This window comes from Tachypleus tridentatus, chromosome 13, assembly GCF_004210375.1.
Source record: "Tachypleus tridentatus isolate NWPU-2018 chromosome 13, ASM421037v1, whole genome shotgun sequence".
Taxonomy (NCBI): domain Eukaryota; kingdom Metazoa; phylum Arthropoda; class Merostomata; order Xiphosura; family Limulidae; genus Tachypleus; species Tachypleus tridentatus.
Window position 1 is genome coordinate 151,526,502 of NC_134837.1, and position 21,876 is coordinate 151,548,377.

Consider the following 21,876-nt stretch of genomic DNA (forward strand, 5'->3'; position numbering starts at 1 on the left):
TTTCATTAAGGAACATAGGTGAAAAAGGTAATATCTGTTTTATGTAAGGTGTAACAAAGTTTTATTTAAGCACTAATTAACAAGTCAAGCACAAAGGATATATTTCTGTATTACACCACTTGTACATGCTTATATAATTTAGTGATATAATGTTATTATTTTTTCTAAGACAATAATATAAGAATTTGATTTTACAGGCATCATTCCTGAATAAAAAATTAAACATTGCAGGGAAGCGAGTTAGCTTGGCTATTTGGGTAAGAAAAGCATTTTTTCAGCTGTGTAATATTATTTTCATATTTTCTTTTAGTTTTTATGGCTTTATTTTTGTCATGATCATATTAAAAGAAAACTACTGAAATGTGTTTATTGTGATGAAAATAGCAGTTCATAACATTTTTTCTTCAGTTGATTAACACTTTATCAAAGATTAAAGGATTATCAAAGGTTTCATTAGCAATGCTGTAAGTTGTGAAAATATTGCTTGTTTCAGTTTCAATATGGTTATTTCTGATTTCATGTTAGAGTTTGAAACTAACTTTTTTGCCTATTGGCAACTGTAAAGTTACATGAATAATGTTGTAGTATAGTGCATTATTGATAGATTAAAACTAACTTTCTGTGTGGTATAAAACATCAGAAAGAAATATTGTGACATATGAATGTGGCAAGTGAGTGATTTTCTTGTTTATGGCTTTGTAAGAAAAGAAAAAAATGAAAGACCATAAAAAAGTTTGCTTTCTTTAGTAAAAATTGTAATAAATAATATTATATTATGTTTTTCTCAGAAGGGAGATAACTTAGAAAAGATGGAAGACAGAGAGAGCAAATATTTAGTAACTTTTGTTATAAAAAATATATAACAATAAAAAAAAAAAATATTATGTGATACAAGGAAGCAAAAATTAAGAATATATTTAAGTTTGATATTAAGAAATGAAACTAAGATTATGTGAAAATTTGAATTATAAACTCATTTGATGCAAAACTTAATATACATTGATAGTAGAATAGTTTAATTAAATTTTTAAACACATTTTGGCATGTTTGTATCCAGAGATGTAAAAAAACACATCTATTCTTCTAAATATGGTATACATCATTAAATATTAAAGATCGTGTATCACAGGCTCTAAGACATGCATGTAAGTGTACAGTAATATGTTTTATGTGAAATATACTTAGCTGTTAGTAAAGGTGTGTATGGTATTTTTATAAATTTTTCATGATCCTTTTTATTGCCTTCCTCTCCAAGATGTATTCCACACAATTCAACGGGGGCTTACCCCCAGTTTGAGAATCTTATATGAGTTGATGTAAGTAGTCAGCTGACATGAATTGTAAAGTAATGTTACATTTTAGAATTTATATTTTTTAATGTGCTATCAAATTTTAGGTATATAGTTTTGGTAATAACTCCATGTCCTATTTCAAATTTGTTAACTTGCTTTAACACAAGATTTGAACTTGTTTCTTTAAAAGAAGCCAAGGGTCGCCTAGAGGTCACCTGTTTTAACCACTTGCAACATGATATAGTAGTTTGTTGTCTGTCAGTTAGCCAGTAGACATAAAATGACATCACATGAGAGACACTTAACATTGCAGTCTGTACTGTCATGATGTCAGTAAAACATACATGCCATGATTCACTGGCATAATTATGTACTTTGTGGGCTACAATACAGGATGAGATATGAATTTCAAAAACAAGAAATAAAAATATTTTTAATTTAAGTTTTATTCAGTCTTAAAACAGAATACATTAGGGATCCTTCAGAAAGATATCTGGTATTAAATTTCTTCATATGTATTCCACATCAGGTTTTATTGTATAACCTGAAGTATATAAATGTCACTGAGGCTTACTATATTTGCTGCTTATTCGCAGTATATATTGTTTCATAGATGAAATGTTAATTTTTGAAAGTAATATATACACATACTTTTGAAGAGTATGTAATATCTGACTGTCTATGTACTTCATACAATTATTTAATTTACTGGGGGGATCGTTTTTCTTTCACAGGATACAGCTGGTCAAGAGAGATTTCATGCTCTTGGTCCTATTTACTATAGAGATAGTAATGGTGCAATTTTAGTGTATGATGTAACAGATGAAGATTCATTTCAAAAGGTGAATTTTAATGTGATTTTAATAATTTGTATGCAAATTTTGTAGAACTTCAATATGTATATATAAAGATAAGTTTATAATAGTAATTGTTTATCTTGATCAGAATAGTAGGTTATGATATTTTAAGATAAGCTTTATAACTTGAGGTTCTAGAGTACAACAATAGAAAAACAATAAAATGAATAAGTTTAAAGCAAAAACATTCGTATTTTGGAATATGATAAAATAATTTTATATTTAAAAAGACATTTATTACTTTGATTTTTAATTGAATAATATTAATTCCTATTGTACATAAATTTGTAATTGTGACAGTTTGAAGTTGATATCAGAGTTAATTGTAAGATTTTATTCCAAAAAATATAATTAGTGTTAAAACAAATTATTCAAATGTAATTTGAAAGATGTTTACATATATATTAATACTGTATTAGATTTAACTTTAAGCTAATCACCATCATTACTGAAAATTCTACTAATTCGTTCACTCGTCTGTGGGTGGTCCAGTGGCTAGCATGCCAGTGTTTATCTCAAATATCATGGTTTGCTCTTTTGTTTTGGCCAAAAATAAAATACATTGTGCTCTGCACTTTGGATGGCAGAGTGCATTTATTATAAAAATTATGATGAAATCCCAGTATCTAATCTGACAAGAGTTGGCAGATGGTGGAAATGAAATAATCTGTTATTTCAGAATTAGGAATGGCTAATGCTAGTAGTCCTCATATAGCTTTGTATGAAAGTTGACAAACAAATGAATTACTTACTCTTAATTGTTTCTTTTCTTGAAAAAACAATGTTTATTATTACCAAATATAGATTTTATATTGAACTTTTATAAAGATAGTAAATTAAATGTGTGAGCTTATGATAAAAATTATATTGATTTTAAGTAAATCTAGCTTTTTGAGTATAAATTTTTGTTTTGCCAAACAGTATAAATGAAGTAATTGATGACAGTTTGAGTTTGAATGAATTTAAATATGTGGTGTACCAATAATTAATAAAATCAGTTTATCAGTTAAGTTTTTGAAATTTAAGTGAACATTGCCTTTTATGTTATTTAATCAATGTATATTACATTATTATTAATTATTTCCTGCTAAAAGATTCACAAGCTTCTGAATGCCACTTCTGTAAAGTTTTTGGAGTTTGGAGGAAAATAATGTAGAGAGTAGTTTTGACATCTTCATTTGTTGCAAGCTCTTTTCGATCAAGATAGTTCTTCAAATTTTGGAATAGATGATAATCAGATGGGACAAAGTCTAGAGAATAAGAAGGATGTGGAAATTTTTCCTAGTCTAGCTCTTCAATCGTGATCCTTGCTCCAAAGGAAGGACTGTACATTATCCTGGTGTAACACACCTTTACAATTGAATAAAATAGGCCTCTTTTCTTTCACATCAACATTCAAGTGCTCTAACTGTTGAAAGTAGAGGTCTGATGTAATTGTTACAACGTGTGGCAACAACTCAAAGTGGATTATACCAACAATATCCCACCAAACACTTAACAAAACTTTCCTAGGGTACAGGTCCATTTTGAGCTATGCTTTAACCAGTTTATCTGCACTGAGCCATTGCCTGAGATACTTAACATTTTTATATCTCCAGTCACTAAGCTATCCCATAAAGGTTAGTTATGTTCTCGAGAGTACAGAAGTGCAAATGTCCACTCTAAGGTTGGCTTCTGTCAAATCATGAGAGATCCATTTTTTAAGTTTTAATACCTTTCCAAGCTGTTGCAGATGGCTGTGAGCTGTTGAATGGGTTGAATTAAGCTTCTATGCTTGTTCAACTGTTACAAAACAATATTCATCAAGTGCAGCCAGCAGCAAGTCATCATTAAACTCAACAGGACAACTTGAACGTGGCACATCACTTAAGCTGTAGTCACCTGGTTTGAACTTTTGAAACTACCTTTGACATTTTCTTTCATTGAGAGAATCTGCACCATAAACACCTTGAATGTTTTGTGTAGTTTCTGCTGCACTATTGCCTTTTTCAAACTCATAAAACATTTTATGCCTAATGTGCTCCTCGGACACATCCATCTTTATAAGGGTTTATTTGATTAAAGATATGAAAAAGTGCAGTTGGGTTAGTTTCTTTTATTTGTTTGAACATTTTTATACACATCTTACTGCATATTTTAGTGATTAAAGCCTTCTACAAAGACAGAAATGGTGATGCATTTTTCATATTAAATTTTCAGACATTACTTATGGGGTGACCTGATATGATGGAAAATTTAAAGTACACTATAAACTCTGTTTGATATAGCCTTTAGCAGACATTCTAGATTATGCTTCAATGCAACTAATTTTTTAAAATCTTTTCTGCTGTGAGTTAAAGATTTTCAAAACATAAACTGAAGTATAAATACTTTTACCAATGTTTCAGATAAGCTTCTGACATAATAAGTATGTTACTTCCTGAAATAAACTATAATGTTAAAAATGGAAATTTAGTACTGAATACTTGTACAGTGTAGGATTTCGGTGACTATTTTGGTCATCCAGCACTTTGTATTAAAATCCCATTAACTCTCTGGATACGGATAGGTAGAGGATAAAAATTGTCTCAGTAATTATAGACCCATTAGTATTCCATCAGTTGTGGAAAAGTTTTGGAATGTTTGTTAAAAGATGCTTTGAAATCTAACAGTTTAGAATTTTATTGCATAGTCTACATGGTTTTATTAAAGGAAAGTTTTGCTTTACAAAATTTTTGTCATCCTTTGAAAAGGTTACTACTTGTATAGTTGAGGGTAAGGATGTAGATTTAGTATATCTGCAATTTCAGAAAACATTTGACAAGATGCCATGTAAAAGGCTTGTAAAAATATCTTCATTGGTGTGGGAAAGAAGTTAGCCAATTAGATAGAAGAGTGGCTGGAAAAAAGTAGAGGGTTGTTATAAATGGAATTTAGTCAAACTGGAATAATATTGCAAGTGGGGAACCTCAGGGTTCATTCTTAGAACCTTATCCCTTTATGATTTACATCAATGACACAGATGAAAGAATAGTCAGTAAATGAATTAAATTTGCAGATGATATTAAGTCCTTTGGTGTTGCTGGCTGTGAAGAGGATGCTGCTAATTTACATCAGGATCTAGTTCATTTAGTGAATTGAGCAAATAAATGGAAAATAGGTTTTAATTATAATAAATGTAGGATAATGCATTTAGGTTATTGTAATTTGAGTTAGAGGTATTATTTGGATGGGAATAACCTGAAAAGTGTTATGAAGAAAAGAGAACTTGATGTAATAGTTGATCAGTAACAAATGCCATCCAAATAGTGCTGTTGCTTGTGGTAGGGCCAATAGGACTTTAGGTTGTATGTACAGAAATATTGAATACAGGTTTAAAGAAGTTATATTTTCATTGTACAGTTCAGTCACTGGTTTGGCTACATTAGGAGTATAGTGTTCAGGCTGGGACTTCTTACACTTAGAAATGACATTGAATTGTTGAAAAGGATTCAAAGAAGGATTATTAGAATAGTGCCTGGGATGGAGGGGTTTTCATATGAGGAGAGGCTGAAATATCTGAAATTGTTTTCTCTTGAGAAAAGAAGAGTTAATGGGGATTTGATTGTGGTGTTCATGATTATAAAAGGAATTGATGGTGGTGTTGCTTGTTTTTAATATTTAACAGTAATAATAAAATATATATATAATAAAACTAGGAGATTCAAATATAAATTTTGGCAGGGTAGTAATCATCTTCAGCTGAGACAGTTTTGTTTTTCTAACAAGGTGGTTGGCCTTTGGCATGGGTTGCCCTTGAATCTTGTAGAGGTAGTATATTTTAAATGATATTAAGAAAAAGCTTTATAAATATATTAATGATAAGGGCTGATTTTCATTTATTGTTTTAAATTAATTTAGATTAGAGGATGGAATAGCCAAGATGGACCAACACATCCCATGCTGTTCCAAAATGTTATGTTATTTTAATAATTGTTCCACTGCTATTTGAACTTCTGTGTTGTAATGAAAAATACTAACTTTATTTATTGCTAAAGGTTATAGTCAACTTTACAGCATACAATAATTTTGTTCTACTTGGTCTTAAACCAGATAGTCTAACTTGCATGCTATGCTATCTTGTTGCATATCTTTAAAAAATATCAGTAATTCTCTCTGACATGTGCTTTTACATTATTTATAACCAATAGAATATCTTATTTTAATGAATTGCATATAATTCTAGTTTGTGCTCACAACATTTTTTGAATTGTTCAGCATACAGCTTCAAAGTTACAATCACCAAGTTCAGCCTTACCAGCTGAAAAAATATTTTAACTTGCCCATAACTTAGTACTTATATGATATTGTATTCTTTGTGTATGTTGTTATTTTGTGTTCTAAAATGAATATTTACAAAAAGTAATTTTCTAAAGTATTAACAACAACTCTAGTAAAATTATGGTTGCTTTTTATTGATAGTTTGAATCTTTGACCACAAAAAAAAGTTCTAAACCAGTATGTAGGTTCTAAATTTTTTTGATTTTGTGTATATTTTTTACTGTTATAAAAATAACTAAAATGTAACAAGTTTCTAATTTTTACATTAGATGATAGAATATAATTAAAAGAAGGGAATAGATTCAGTTTGAATTGGGGGCATGCAAGTGAAAAGCTTCTGCAGTACGTAATTCAGTGCTGTGTTCACTGGGTGATTTCTAGTTTGTTTGCACATTAATAGTTAGACACAATTCAAAGAACAATTAAACTGGATAAAACTGCATGTAAACTGGTGAGCCTATGGTTGTTTAGTATTTCATTATTTGAAATGTTTTAGATATTGTTGGAAAAAATACACAATTTAAGTGTCTGATCAGTTGTAACTTAATTCTAATGGAACTTCATTTAAATGCCCCTGTTATGTGATATAGACATGGTAAAATTGCTGTTTTCACTTGAACCAATGAACCCCTCACATGGGATGTTTTTCAACAATTTTGAGAAGCATACTTTGTGAAAATAAATCAGTTTTATCTTTCGTGAGTTTATAATTTTAGAAAGTATTTATTAGTTTTTCTGTTGGAAAAAATTATTATCAAAGTAATTTTATCTAATTATTGTTTGTCACTACATGAGGATATTAGAGTGAGAATTAAGTTTTATGTTAGTTTTTACACTTCTATTAGGTTGAGGAATAATTCGTGAGCGTTTTTAAATAATTTCATTCAAGCATTACATGCAAGGCTATACAATACTTCAATGCATGATACTTTATTTCATGTAATACCTAGGTATATAGTATGCATTGTTTTAAACGAAATTGCAAGAAATTAAATGCGAAAAGCAGATGGTGTCGAAAATGCTCGATTTTGTCCACTTGACATTCCATTTAATGAGCTGAAAATGAAAGCAAAAATTAAAGACATTAAAATCAAACACACCATCTATTAGAGCAAACAATTATCTACCAAATGACATGAAATATTTTGCGAAAGCATTTCATTTATGAATATATATTTCTAACTTGAAAAAACGCTCACGAATTATTCCTCAACCCAATACTTTCCTTTCAAGTTTATTCATCAGGATATTTTACTGACACATCTCTGTTTTAAGAGAAAACTTAAAAATGAATAAGAATGACCACTTATTAAATTTACAAGGTTTCACATGGTAGTTTTTTAATATTCTTAAAATCAGTCAATATTTATTCCAAAATCATAAAAATTATTTTCAGAAATGTAAACTTAACTGTAAAAAAATGTGAACAGTTGGTCAAAATAACTGAAGGTTGTGAATTGACAGAAATGTTCCTCTGTCACTACTTTTCCCATTGGCCAAGTTGTTTGAAGTTTTTAATATATGTGAATGATCATATTAGGAATGTATAATGTGTAGCTATAGTATTAGCAACTGATCTTTCAAATGAGAGCGTGCTTATTTGTCAAATAGTACTTGTTTGGGTACTTTTTTGTATTGTGTCAGTGTCAGCTTATGAAAATTGGTCATTTGCCTTTCCCAAAGTAAAAAGGTTCCATATGTTGATTGATGATGTGATGCTGTAACTTCATGGAAAGAGGTCTGAAATGAAAACCCTTAAATTATTATTACATGAACAGCAATTAGAAGAGATTTGATACCTTGGGAATTTTTGTTTTTTATCTAACAATCAAACTTTGTGGATAGTGATAGAGTTATGATGATGATATTTGAACTACCATTCAGTATTTTTGATTTATGAGTTGTGCACCAAAATCATCCTCCAAGAAGCAGTTCCTGAACTTTGGCTGCTTTCAGGGTATATTTTCTTATTACAGGGATACAAAAAGTTGTTTTGAAGGTACTTCTAAAGCTATGTTTAATTAGTTCTTACAGCTGTAATGTTCCTGAGAAGCCCTCACATTTGAGTGAATATAGGCATAAAATAAGAACTTGGCCACCACAGTGTTATATTTTCAAATTGTCACCTTAAAATTTATTCAGTAGTTCAAAAATATAAAAGTTAAAGTTGACATACTTCACAGTTGTGTCACTTTTTGTCCCATCATGAATTTCGTCTGCTGGTATAATTGTGAGGGATGTGCTAATATAGGGGTTTGTAATTCTTATAAAACCAATACATTTTTTTAGTATTTCTTAAAAAATAAAATTTTGTGTAACTTAATGTTTTTTTATTTTCATACAGTTTCGGAAAAAAACTACATCATAGATAGTAAGAAACAACTTTATTTGAAAACAGCCTTTGATGGTTTCTTTATTTTTGTACTCTTCCATATCCAGGTGAAAACATGGGTAAAAGAGCTTCGTAAGATGTTGGGAAATGACGTGTGTCTTTGTATAGCTGGTAATAAGATAGATCTTGAAAAAGGCAGGGCAGTTTCTTTGGAGGAAGCAGATTCGTAAGTCTGAATTATTCTTACTCTCAATGTTATGTGATCATGCTTTTACTTTCAGCTAGAATGTTCAGTATCAACTCAGAAGTGAACTGTAGAAACATGCATTAGAATATATTGAGTTACTTTGTTTTAGTAATGCATTATAATTATGAAAAGGGGTGTATGAATCGGGCATTAAGTAGAAATATCTAATAATTTGAAGCTAAAATGAATAAGAGCTTTTAAAAAAATATTTTGTTTGAAATTGTTGAAAGGTATTGGACTAGTTCTTCAGCTGAAGTGCTATAAATGTTGGAACATAAATTACAATTTTGATTTTTGATGCCAATGCAATAATTATCAAGTAGACTCATTGAGATGGATTCCTCTAAGTGGGGAGGGAAGCTCCCAGGGAAGGTTCTGTATCTTCAGTTCATCTCCTCTGGAAACCAAACATCCACCCATATATATGCTGTACATTGCACCCTATGAAAGGGAATAAATTATCTTAGTGGTTGAAGCGTGTCATTAATGGGTCAGTTTACATCATTCACACTTTATCCCATTGCCTGAATTTCTGTACATGGATAGCCTTGGAGTGGCTCCCCCATGGTCAGAAGCCTGGTCCTGTTTGGTTATGGTAAATTAAGTACTAGTGTTGGATATTCTTAATGGGTGTTGTGGACAGTGTATCTGATGCTGATTATAGTGCCCACAGAATCCTGGCATTTGTACAGTGCTCTATTTTACCATTCTTGTTCCATCCTGTGTAGGACTCCATGGTGAGTTGCATCAGTCAGCACTTACGTTTTTTCAATTTTATGGATCCTGCTCTCATTAACCCAAAAAACACAATCATAGGAAAGTAACCACTTTGAAAAACTAAACAGTAGTCACCACCTCATTTTGTTCTTGTACTTCCTCTTTCTTTCTTTGCTTGACAAACTAGGTCAAATGTCTCCATTTTTTTTATTCATTACATTACATTTGCCTTCCATTGTCAAGGCAGGTTATCTGAACAGTAAGGTACAGCCTTAAATTCCTTATCTTCTCTGATGTATCCAGTATCAGTGGTTTTGGGCATTCAAAGGCATTTTCTTGTAGTTTTTTTTGTGCTTGTTGTGACAAAAACCATGATGCCTGCAAGTATTAACTGAACTTTTACTATGTCATTTGTGGTGGTTTTCACTCTTACTAAGTGGGTGAAGGAGAAAGAGATACAACATTTACATACTGTGAACAAAATTTCTTACTCTGAGGCTCAGAAGTTATTGTCCCCTGTTCCATCTTGAACATGTGGTGCTGTGTTCTGATCCACTGCTACAGGGAAGGGTAGACAGATCTTTCCATACTTCACAGAGGTTTTCTCGCACCATGTAAAGAGTCTTTTAGCCCTGTGTGGATACAAGAGTTAACAAGTCTACGTGTACTCCTATCTCTGTCCTTTCCATTGCTTCCAATGACTAGTTGGGTCCATATCCTTTAGCCTTGAGATGCAGAAACATTATTTGGTCACACCCTCAGTCACTGGAGTCTACTTCCTCCAGACATCTGCTCAGTTGCCTCAGGGAAGTCAACAGACCTCTGTTTACTAAACAAAAATGTCAGAGTTGCTAACAGAAGGGTTGTTTACACAGTTCTTCTCTGCCTAAATAAAAATGGCTACTTTGATACAGTTGAACTGTTAAGGGTTTTGTTCTAATTTAGATGACGTTAGGCCTTTGATTATATCCTATCATCTCGTATGTCTCTCCCTATAGGAAACATTCCTGAGATCTGCTGATATCATTGCCTTTCAGCAATTTTCTGTATATGGAAATAAGTTTTCTGATGGTCAAGTTTATGGAGATGTGGCACTGCTAATTGACTAGCACATACTCACCACGTCCTTGCCATTTGATACGTCCATGGAGGCTGTGGTAATCCGTATCTCTGTAGGTTGAACCACTGTTGAATCTTGATGATTTTTTTTGACCATCTGTCATCTCCATCTTTCATCTTAGGGGACTATAATGGGCATAATACCCTTTAGGGTGATGCTGACTTGATGTAAGGAGTTGTTCTTTGAAGTGTATGTTATCATATCACAACTTTTTTCTCTTCAACACTGGTTCTTTATTTTCATGCACCTAGTCAGTCTTTTACTGCTATTTGTCTATTTGTACACCTTCCTTCACTTTTTTCTTATTTTTAATGAAGGGTTTATAGTGACTCGTAGAGCAATGAACATTTTCCCATTGGTGTGAGGAAGATTGGCTATGGTCAATGCCACTTGACCTGTGTGTCATGGTGGAAGCTGTATCAGGCTGACTGGCTCTCATTCACTGCTCTCTCAGAACTTGATCCTCTGTCATCAGTCTTCTGTCTATTAACAACTGCATGGAGGAAGTAACCAGTTGTATTATTCATGCAACTCTTCTGTCCCCAAAGGCTTGACATGTTTCCTACCATATCCTTTGTTCATTATGGTTTCCTGCCTGCTAGCAGATACAGAAGGTTAAGGAATGAACCAGAGATATCTTTCTAAGGTATCCCACTCTTTCTAACCACATTGCTTACTAGTTAAACCATGCTTATACTCAACAGGTCAGATGTCAAAGCCAGAAAAAATTTTGGATTAAGTTCACCACTAGCATCTCTTCTACCATCAGTTCCAAAGTCATCTGGGACAAGATTTATTACTATGAGTAATAAATTAATTAAGTGAAATAATCACCCTGTTTATTTGTATCACGCTTTTATTCACCAAGCTTAGAAAAATATTATTAAAGTAATTTCAAAGAATTTTTCATTTTCATTGTTTTATTTTAAGATGTAGTGTTGATACAAATTTTTATGTAAAGTCATGAACTTTTGGTTATACATAAGAAAAAAGGTAAATACATATCTATAAATATTAAAAGCACTATCTAACGTTTTGGTATTTTTCTCCTTGTTTGTATTCCATTTTAAAATTCTCAAGGGAGAAAGATTCCAAAATTATATGTAAAGACGGCTGGTTTGGGTTGAGAAAATTTTTATGTAGAGGAGCAAACAACGTTTCGACCTTCTTCGGTCATTGTCAGGTTCACAAAGAAACATTATTTGCTCCCCTACATAAAAAATTTTTCAACCCAAACCAACCATTTTTACATATATATTTCTTTACAAGTGGGTTTTCTCATAATCACTGATTAAGATTCCAAATTATTGTGTAATTATAACCTTGTATGCAATTGATTATATATTAAAGTATACTTCAAGATAGATTGACTTAACTGTGGATTACTGAAAGTTTTTCCTTATTGAATTTGAAATCTTGCCATCATTGAAACATTTAACTAAAATTTCCAGATTTTCTTTATGCATTGCAGAATGTGGGTTGCTTACCCATAATATTTTAGTCTCGTATTTTCCACTTGACTTATTCTGCAAGCATCAAGGAATTTTACATAAACCAGTCTTTCCAATTGTAATTTTGTTTTTCTTGTTGACATTCATGCTGATAACTTTACTATGACATTTATTCTGATGCAACTAATATCCTCTAGTATTGAAATTTACATACTTTTGTTGGAGGCCTTTCATTTGTCTATAATGTGCAGAGTGAAATTGTCATTGCATCGTCAGCACTAATAATACAGTATGTTCATACCTTAGTATACTGATGTTCATTGTAGATATAATTGATTGTAGGGACATTAATTTGTGTGACTCTTGAAAAGCTGTTTGTTTTTTTTGTTTTTTTTTCTATAGTGCTAGCCTTAATTCGTAAGACACTTCTGCTAGTGTAATTTTTTCTTTCCTGTATGTTTTATACCTTTAATATTTAAGATAATTATTGGGTTTTTGTGTCAAATAAGATGATTTTGACACTTGAACCTTTTTTCCCCACCTTGTCTTGATAACATAGCAGATTTCTTTTTTCTTTAACTATGTTTTATATATCTCTTCTCCTTTTCCTACTTGTGGTGAAGGGATCATTCACCTGGGTTTTTAATTTGAGTGGTCGTGATTTTTCTGCAATGCACATTTTGGTTTGACTTTAGCAACATTCTGTTTCTGTACAATTATTACTTATTCTTGTTTTGCTGATTTTTTTTAACTAAAGACTTGTATTTTGATGCCATTCTATACAGGTCTCACTCAAGTATTTTACTTTGTTTCCTTTCTTTTTCAGGGAAGTTTGCCAGCAGGAGTTTTTATTATGATTTTAGTGACTTTGTTTTGCTTATTTTCATCTTTTTTCTTCCCTAGAGTTCTGTGGGTGACCAATTTCGACGTTTGCTGAATCTAATTATACATACCTTTTAGTATGGTTTAGTAAGTAACGTGAGTCTTTCGGTGATGTCAAGAAAACCCACTTGTAGGAAAATATATAAGTAAAAACGTTTTTACATATATATAAGGTGAGTCTTTGAGTCACTAACTGACTCTCTGTTTCAGGTCACTTCCTGGAAGGATTTCAGTTTGTTTATTCATCTATGAACCCTTTGTTTCATGTTTCCTGAATTTATCAGGTCCTTCATTTTGATATTTTATTTATCATCCAAATTAGACTTTTCTAGTTTCTATTTGGTTTTTCGATCCAGAAATTTTGATCTTTTAGAACAAAGGGATATCAGTGTTGTATTTCATATTATATTTGGTTTTTTACTCTTTCTTTTTTTTTTTTTGTAGACAACAAATGATTTGAGACTGGTCTTAAGTTTTCCTCATAATTTTTATTATCTAGCTATTTCTCCTTTTTAGATAAAACCTATGATAATCTTATGAAAGTTCCTTTTTCAAGGTGTTTGGATGGTGAATGAGAACATTGTATGGTTGTTATTAACACATCTTGAATCACTCATCTTCATTTTCACATGGCTCTTGCACTGTGTGTATTCATGCTTGTAATCACATGGGAAGGAATCTGAATAATGTTTATTTTCTATGTTTGCTCTTTATCACTTTTTTCAGTTTTGGGTCTCCTTTTGTCATTTGTGACAATTCTCCAGGCCCAGTGGAGTGTCTTCATGGTGACTTATTTGGAGGATGTCTGAAATTGTGAACATTTATAACTTCAAAACAAATAAAACATGAAGGATGCCATAATTAAAATTAGTCTTAGACTGTGTATCAAGAATTATTTATATTGATTTGTCCAGTTTGGGACTCTTGCATGTTTAACCTCTGTATTTCTGAATCATCCAACACCCTTATTTGCTCAAAGTGGATTTCTGTAGGTGAAGGGACCTTCCAGAGAATGTTTTGTTCTTTCAAATTACCTCCTATGGGATCTAAACATCCACCCACATGTTTGCTGGGCATGGTGACCTGTGAAGGGGAGGAGAGGATCCTGGTGGTTTAGGGGTCTAACCCTAACATACCACTTTTGTCTTAAATTCCTGTAGATGAGAGGCTTTGGGGTGCCCCCCCTTGGATCAATCAGCTGGTCCATTTGGGCTTGGGTCAACCAAGTACCAGTATTGAATGTTCTCGATGTGGACATTATGTCAGATGCTGGTGTTTGAGGTATAGTGTTCATGAAACCCTGGCATTACTGCAGTGTCCTTGTTTGGCATTGTAGTGCATTCCCTCGTGGGGCTTTGTGGTGGGTGGGGTCAGTGGGAACTGAAATGTGTTGCCTTTTATTATGGATATCCCCATTCATGAAAACTAAATAAAAATGAAAAATTGAAAAATAACAGATTATTGGAAAATGACCACACACAGACGACTCTGTTGTACAGTTACCATTATAGTTGATTCTATACCTTTGATTACTAATTATGCATTCCTTATCTGAAAAATACTCAGAGTAGATGCCTCTTTTTTTTTTTTTTTTCACTCAAAATGGATTAGAGGGGCTTGCTAGCTACCCTAAGTCAGTAAAGAAGTTATGCCATATAGAAATTTTGGGAGAAACATTTTCATCACAACATATAAAACTCCTCTTGAAATTGTAGGCTATTGGAGATATATCCATCAAGGTTACTCCCAATGCAACTTTGAATTCTTCTAGAGGAGCTATAGTTGAGAGGGATTTAAAGAAAATTCCCAAGTTGGAGATCCAACTCACAAAGATGGAGTTATGATGCTTACTATTATTCTGTTATTGACATTTACATCACCACATTCTCCTGCCACAGTCAAAGCAGGTTATCTTAACTGTATAGTATGACCATAGGTCCTCAACCCTCTCAAATGTTTTCAGTGTCAGCAGCTCACTTACTTGAAGATATGCTCATTGTGGTGGCAAAGACGACACCTACAAGTGGAAACTGGAACCATACTGTGTTAATTGTAGTGGTTCACACCCCTCTTACTCTATTTCTTGCTATAAGTAGGTGGAGGAGAAAGAGGTGCAATGCTTGAAGATTATAAACAATATCTCCTACCCAGAGGCTCAGAAGTTATTATCCCCCACTACATCTCGGGCATATGTTGCTGCACTTTATTCCACTGCCACAGTTGGAGTGCAGACAGATCTCTCTGTGCCTCCAGCATAGTTATTTGCAAAACATCTGAAGAGTCTTTTGCCCTCATTGGTTAAAAGAGTTGAATCTATCTTCTTCCATCTCTGTCCCTGCCACTTGTTTCAGTGACTGCCCTTGTCCACTTTGTTTGGCTTTGAGTTCATGTGCTTTCTTGGGTCAATCCTCTTCTGCAGCCCCAAGAAGCAAAAAAATTATTCATGCACATCCTCTGTCACTTGAATCTTCGTCCACAGACAGTCCTGCTTACTCGACCTAGGGCAAAATTCATGGAGATTGATAGATTTCCATCAAATAAAGAAAAAAACATAATCAAAAATAGAAGGGGTCTCTACCCCATTCTCCTTCACATGAATAAAAATAGCCACTTTGATACATTGGTACTGTGGGGGTTTTTGTTCAAGATTAGATGACATTAAGGATTTGATTGATTCTTACCATCCTGTGTGTCTGTCCTTAAAACATTTCTGAAACCTGCTGATGCTGTCACACTTTGACAGTTTTCTTTGTATGGAAATGACAAGTTGTGTGATGGATGAGTGCCTTGAGGGTTGGCACTACTGCTCCCCTGTTCTGTGCTAAAATTCTATTGTGCCCTCCTCATTCAATCAAAACTGGACTGTGAGTCTATGGCTCTGCCAGGATCTCAGCCTTGATGTTATTGTACCATGTTCACCATCAGGAGCTTTGGCTTTGTGCAGGTGCCTTCTGTGCTTCCCCAGTCCAGAGTTTGTACACTGAGTCTCATGAAACTCCTCCACACCTCTGCTATTTGCAATTGTCTTTATTGTACGAGGGCTGTTAAAAAAATATGCGGACGTCATAAAACAAAATGTACTTTATTTGGAAGTTACAGGTCTGGGACCCCTTCAAAGTACTCTCCTCCCCAACGCACACACTTATCCCAACGGCGTTTCCACTTGTTGAAACAGTTCTGGTACGCTTCTTTTGTAATGTCCTCCAGCTCCTTCGTCGCATTTTCCTTAATCTCAGGAATCGTCTCAAATCTTCTTCCTTTCAAGGGTCTTTTGAGTTTGGGGAACAAGAAAAAATCGTAAGGAGCAAGGTCAGATGAATAGGGGGGGGTGGGGAAGAACAGTGATCGAGTGTTTGGCCAAAAACTCATGAGTTCTGAAGCACAAATTTCGCAGCAACGTGGTGCATCTTCAATTTTTCGGTCAAAATCTCGTAACAAGATCCAACTGATATCCCACACTCTTCAGCAAGATCCCTGACAGTCAGACGTCGATTTGCCCGCACCAGGGTGTTGATTTTGTCGACGTGTGGGTCGTCAGTTGACGTGGAAGGATGTCCAGGACGCTCATCATCTTCAATGGACTGTCGACCATCCTTAAAACGTTCATGCCACTTGAAATGCCGTACGCTTCATAGCAACATCACCATAAGCCATGTTAAGCATAGCAAAAGTTTCAGTTGCAGATTTTCCAAGTTTAACACAAAATTTCACAGCAAGTCGTTGCTTCTTCAGGTCATTCATTCTGAAATCTGCCAAACGAAAAAATCGCACTTTACTTAAAACCGCGTAGCTAGTACACATATGAAGATATCTGCAATCGGGAAATGGCGTCGTAATCAGCTGATCTGTGCGAACCTAGCGACACCAAGCGGATTCCCATGGAACCAACTGGAGCTGCGCAATTCAAACAGTTCGCGTATTTTTTGAACAGACCTCGTATGCTTCAAAACTTTGATCCTTACCACACCTAGGGTTGTGTTTCTTTCTTCAGTGGGCTATACTTTTTAAGAATAGACAGTCTTCCATTATTCCTATTGACCTTTGTATCCAGGTGCAGTTGGATGAATTGGGGGTATTCTGGGATAACAATGCTGTATTCACTTGTCAGCCCATCCCACCATGGCTTATTACCATCCCCAAATGTGACCTTACTTTGAGTCCTCTGAAGGAGGCAAATACTTTTAATTGGATCTACTGCCTTTTATTTACCAAACATTTTTTGAACCATCCTTCCATTTCCATTTATGTGGATGGTTCAAAATCAGGTGACTCTGTGGGATCTACCATAGTTTGTTGTAGTTTGGTGGTTGTACACAGAATCCTCTCTACAATTTCTGTGTTAACTGCAGAATTGTATGCCATTTCTGTTGCCCTGGCTCACATAGAAGCTATGCAGTACACAAACTGTACTATTTATACTGATTCACATAGCTCTTTATTGGCACTGGAATCACTTCCCCATAGTTCTCATTGATATTCAAAACCGACTGGCCATTTCTCTCTATCATCTGCTTCTATCCAGTTTTTCTGTATATAAGGCCATGTTGATATTCATAGCAAGAAGCTCGCTGACATTGCAGCTACGTCTGTCTGATCTGGTGCTGTTTTGGCCATGCCTGTCCCATACATGGACTATAGCCTTGTATTCAAAGCTCAGCTCCTCGTCAGTTACAGGTGGTAACAGCTTTTCCAGATCAAACCTTTTATTGCTCTTTGGCTATCTTGTTTCTGTAAGGATCAGAAGGAGAAAGTTGTACTGGCTAGGCAATGCATTAGTCACAATTTAACTCATTTTCTATTATTTGTGACTGATGTACCAGTGTGTGTGGTCTGTGTGACACTCAAGTCATAATATCCCACATTTTACTCTCATTACAACTGTAAGCAAAAGCACCAGTTTAGACATATTTTTACCCTTAACTCTGTTTACATTTTTAATTGGAAAATTGGACTTTGTTTTTTTTTTAATATGATCCCTTTTTAGATATTTTAATAATTTTGCATTTTTACTTGTTTGGCACAGATAGTCTAGTTGCTTTGTGCCAATAAACATTAACCAACCAACCACCCTTATTAATTTGGTAAGTGTAGGGGTAACCAAATTTAAGAACTTTTGTTATATTTATCTGTCTGTGTTTGTGTAAATATTATATATAGCCTGTTTCTTGCTTGAAAAAATATTTGCTCAAAATGTTGCTAAGTAAATAAATTACTATCATAATTTTTAAAGATGATTTTTCTTTTAAAGTCTAATATATATATATATATATGGTTTGAACCAGGCTGAGAGTCAGTCATGTTTTTGTTATTGCTTGGTTTATGCTCTATTGTAGCTATTACACTTTTTCATTGAGGAGTTTTTGGTATTTTTTCAGTTCTTTTTGAGTGCCCACTAATTTGATTTAAACAATTATATGACTTGCTAACTATTTTTGATACTGATAAAGATGGGCTATTGCCTCTGGAGTGTGTCCTTTCACAATTTGTGTCTTAGGCTGCTCTCCCCAAAACCTTCCATTCTAGGAACAGGACATGGTATTTGTCCTACATACTTTTGAAAAAGTTTCCTTTTGTCAAAACCTAAATTATAATGGGAAAATAAAGCTTATGTAAGGTCCCTTGATGTTTCCACACTAAGTCGCATGCAGAGAGTAGAGAAATGTGAGCAAGGCATACTTTGAAGTGTGTAAATACCATTATGAAATTTTTAGTCACATGTTTTGTCAGTTGCATGAGCTCAACCTCAACAAGAAAAGAAATGAAGTATATTTAAACTGTAAAGATGCAAAATTTAATTTTCTTCTACTTACTTGCTACCAGAAATTCATGAATAAAAGCAATAAAATATTTCACTATGTGACACTAATTTTCTTGTTTTGTCTGATTAACCTTATTAAAGTTGCATTTTCTGTTTGTTGCCTATGTTTTAACATTGTTTTGTTCAAGATTCATTTAAAAATTATCTGATGCAGTTGAAGTGTTTTTATGTGATCACAAAAACGTGTCTCAATTTTAGATATGCTACTTCAGTTGGTGCTAAACATTTTCTGACGTCTGCAAAGCTGAACAGAGGTATTGAAGAATTATTTGTTGATCTAGCAAAAAGTAAGTTAGAACTTCATTCTTAAACATCAGAACTAACATGTTTCCAATTTCCGTATACTGCAGTGTAAAACACAAGTTATTAATTGAATGGCAGTTTCCTCTGTATATAGTAAACATCTCAAATGAAATTGTTTGTAGTTCATTAACGTTTATTGACATGTGGTTGTTAATGTTTTTACAGGTATTTTTGCTCTTAACATTTTGTACTTGTGTTTTACAGAAGTAAAAAATTTCTTTTTTATATGTACTTTGTATATGTTACAAGTTTTCAATCTTTCATCTTTGTGCACCATGTTCTTAAAATATGACAGTTTTTTAAAAAATACGGGTAACTAGCAATATTTTATTTAAATTATTTTAGATTATTTGATAAGGTTTATAAAAAAAAGAATTATGAAAGCACAAGAGTTGGGCTAATTTTTTTTCTTTTACATAAAGCTAAACTTGAATCAAATACAGTAAAAGTCCAGTGATTTTAAAGTGTTGAAGCCACAGTTTGTCTTGTTCACTTAAATCCTGCAGTGTGAAAGCTCTTTTTGTGGAAGCTCTGGTGATTTTAGAATAATGCCTTATTCATGTGGGTCACTTACATCTCTAATCACTTAAGTTTTATATTCAACACTGCTCTTATGGTTTAGCTAGTTAATTATTTGTACTCTACCTTTTAAGCTATTTATAATTTATATTTCAACAGTATGCTTTTAAAATGTATGAGAGGTGTATGTGAACAAAGTAGTTAACACATTCTTAGAAGAGAAGTCAAACAATCACCTTTGCTAGGGCATAAATATAACCAAGTTTCAAGCAGATATTTGAGTTATACAAGTCTACATGAAAGCTATGTGGAGTGAATAAATATTTCAGAATGCCTGTGTATGAACTTGGGTCAGTTGAGTATCTGTATGGCTAATGATTTTAACATACAAACACAAAGAAAGAAGTTACAGAACTGAGGATTAACTCACTTTTTCGTTAAATATATGAGCCAGTCATTCTTTGTTAGGTTTTTATGGTAGATATATTAATTCATAGTGGAGAAATGGGTGAAAAGTCCTAAAAAACAATACATAGATTCTGGATGGACATGAAACTGAAGATTAAAATTTAAAAATATTGATAATGCAGAATACCGAGAAAAATCTACATTATATATAACATTAGGACGGTTTTACTTCAGAAGAAAGCAAACAGTGCAAAAATCTGTCTCTAAAATAAACATTTTAAGTTTTCAACTGGTTTACCATCATGATTATTCATGTGAGTGACATATACCTCTAATTTCTTTTAATACAAACTGTGTATGATGTGCAGAATCAAATAATCAATTGAGTGATCTTGCTACTTTAAAATGTATTTTTAATGACATTGTTAAGTATCTACCACAGAGTACCTCTTGGTGTGGATCATGTTCCATTTATACACAAATGACTAATTTTTGCCTTTTTTAATGTATAAAAAAAAAACATAACAGGAAGAAATAAGTGTTATTTTACCATTCTTTGTGTTTTCTGAACAACAACTGGACTTTTAGTAATGTATAACTTCTAAATATAATTAAAATTAAAATATAATAGGAAGTTTGTTATTTTTCTTAATACTTATCTATCTATCAGATAACCTTTTGTTCTAATTTAATTTTGCCTGTTTCCTTCTCAAAAGTAAGTTGCTCTTATCTTCTCTGAGATTAATCCAGATTTCTTTTAAATTTTTGTTCAGAATCTAACTGCACTGTTTGTACAGACCATTCCATACACCAATCAGTGTTTGGCCAAAAACTTTTTTTCTTGTCTTAATCTCTTAAGTTTTTATGTAATATATGTATGTGTCCTTATCTATCAAATTCACAAACTGTTCATATAATATATACATGTTGTTTTGTCATTTTCCTAATTAAGAACTTGAGAATAAAAAATGTTGAGACCCATTATATAATCTTTAAATTTTAAAGAATTTTTGGTTGTTTTAATAATGGAACTGTACTAGGTAATAAGATAGTTTGTAGACACTTATGTTTTAATTGAATATTGATTTTTAATTATAGAACCTTACTATGGACAAAGATAGTTTGAAGACAGTATATTATGTTTTAATTGAATATTATTAATGGAACTGTATTATGTACAAAGATAGTTTGTAAGCAGTGTGTTATGTTTTAACTGAATATTAATTATTAAATTGCTTACCTACATTTGTCCTATTTGATCATTCTTAATATTATTTGTATTTGAAGCAGTTAATTATGGTTGAATTACAATTGGCAATGTTGAAATATTGCTTTCACACAATATTGGGTTGAATTGAAGTAATGCATAAACTTGTATATTATTCCAACATGTTTCTTTTAGTTTTATTATAGGTTGCATTAAATATGATTCCCAGTGGCTTAGCACTAAATCTGAAGGCTTCTATCACTAAAAATTGGGGTTTGATACCTATGGTGAGCACAGTACAGATAGCCTATTGTGTAGCTTTTTGCTTACATAAACAAGAAAAAAAAGCATAAGATGCATATCCAATAATGAAGCAAGTTTAATAGTCTACACAACTTTGTATATAAAAATTAGAAAGTATCCA

The 21,876-nt window shown here is 32.7% G+C and overlaps 1 protein-coding gene across 2 annotated transcripts in view; it reads left to right on the plus strand.

Annotated features, from left to right (window-relative positions):
• Positions 1–21,876, plus strand: part of LOC143240277 (ras-related protein Rab-21-like) — a 35,211-nt gene that overhangs the window by 8,885 nt on the left and 4,450 nt on the right. For both annotated transcript variants that reach the window (XM_076482467.1, XM_076482466.1), the window contains exons 3-6: positions 198–257; positions 2,027–2,134; positions 8,888–9,006; positions 19,214–19,302. In XM_076482467.1, coding sequence (XP_076338582.1) covers positions 198–257; positions 2,027–2,134; positions 8,888–9,006; positions 19,214–19,302 — 376 coding nt within the window. The remainder of the gene's footprint in view (positions 1–197; positions 258–2,026; positions 2,135–8,887; positions 9,007–19,213; positions 19,303–21,876) is intronic.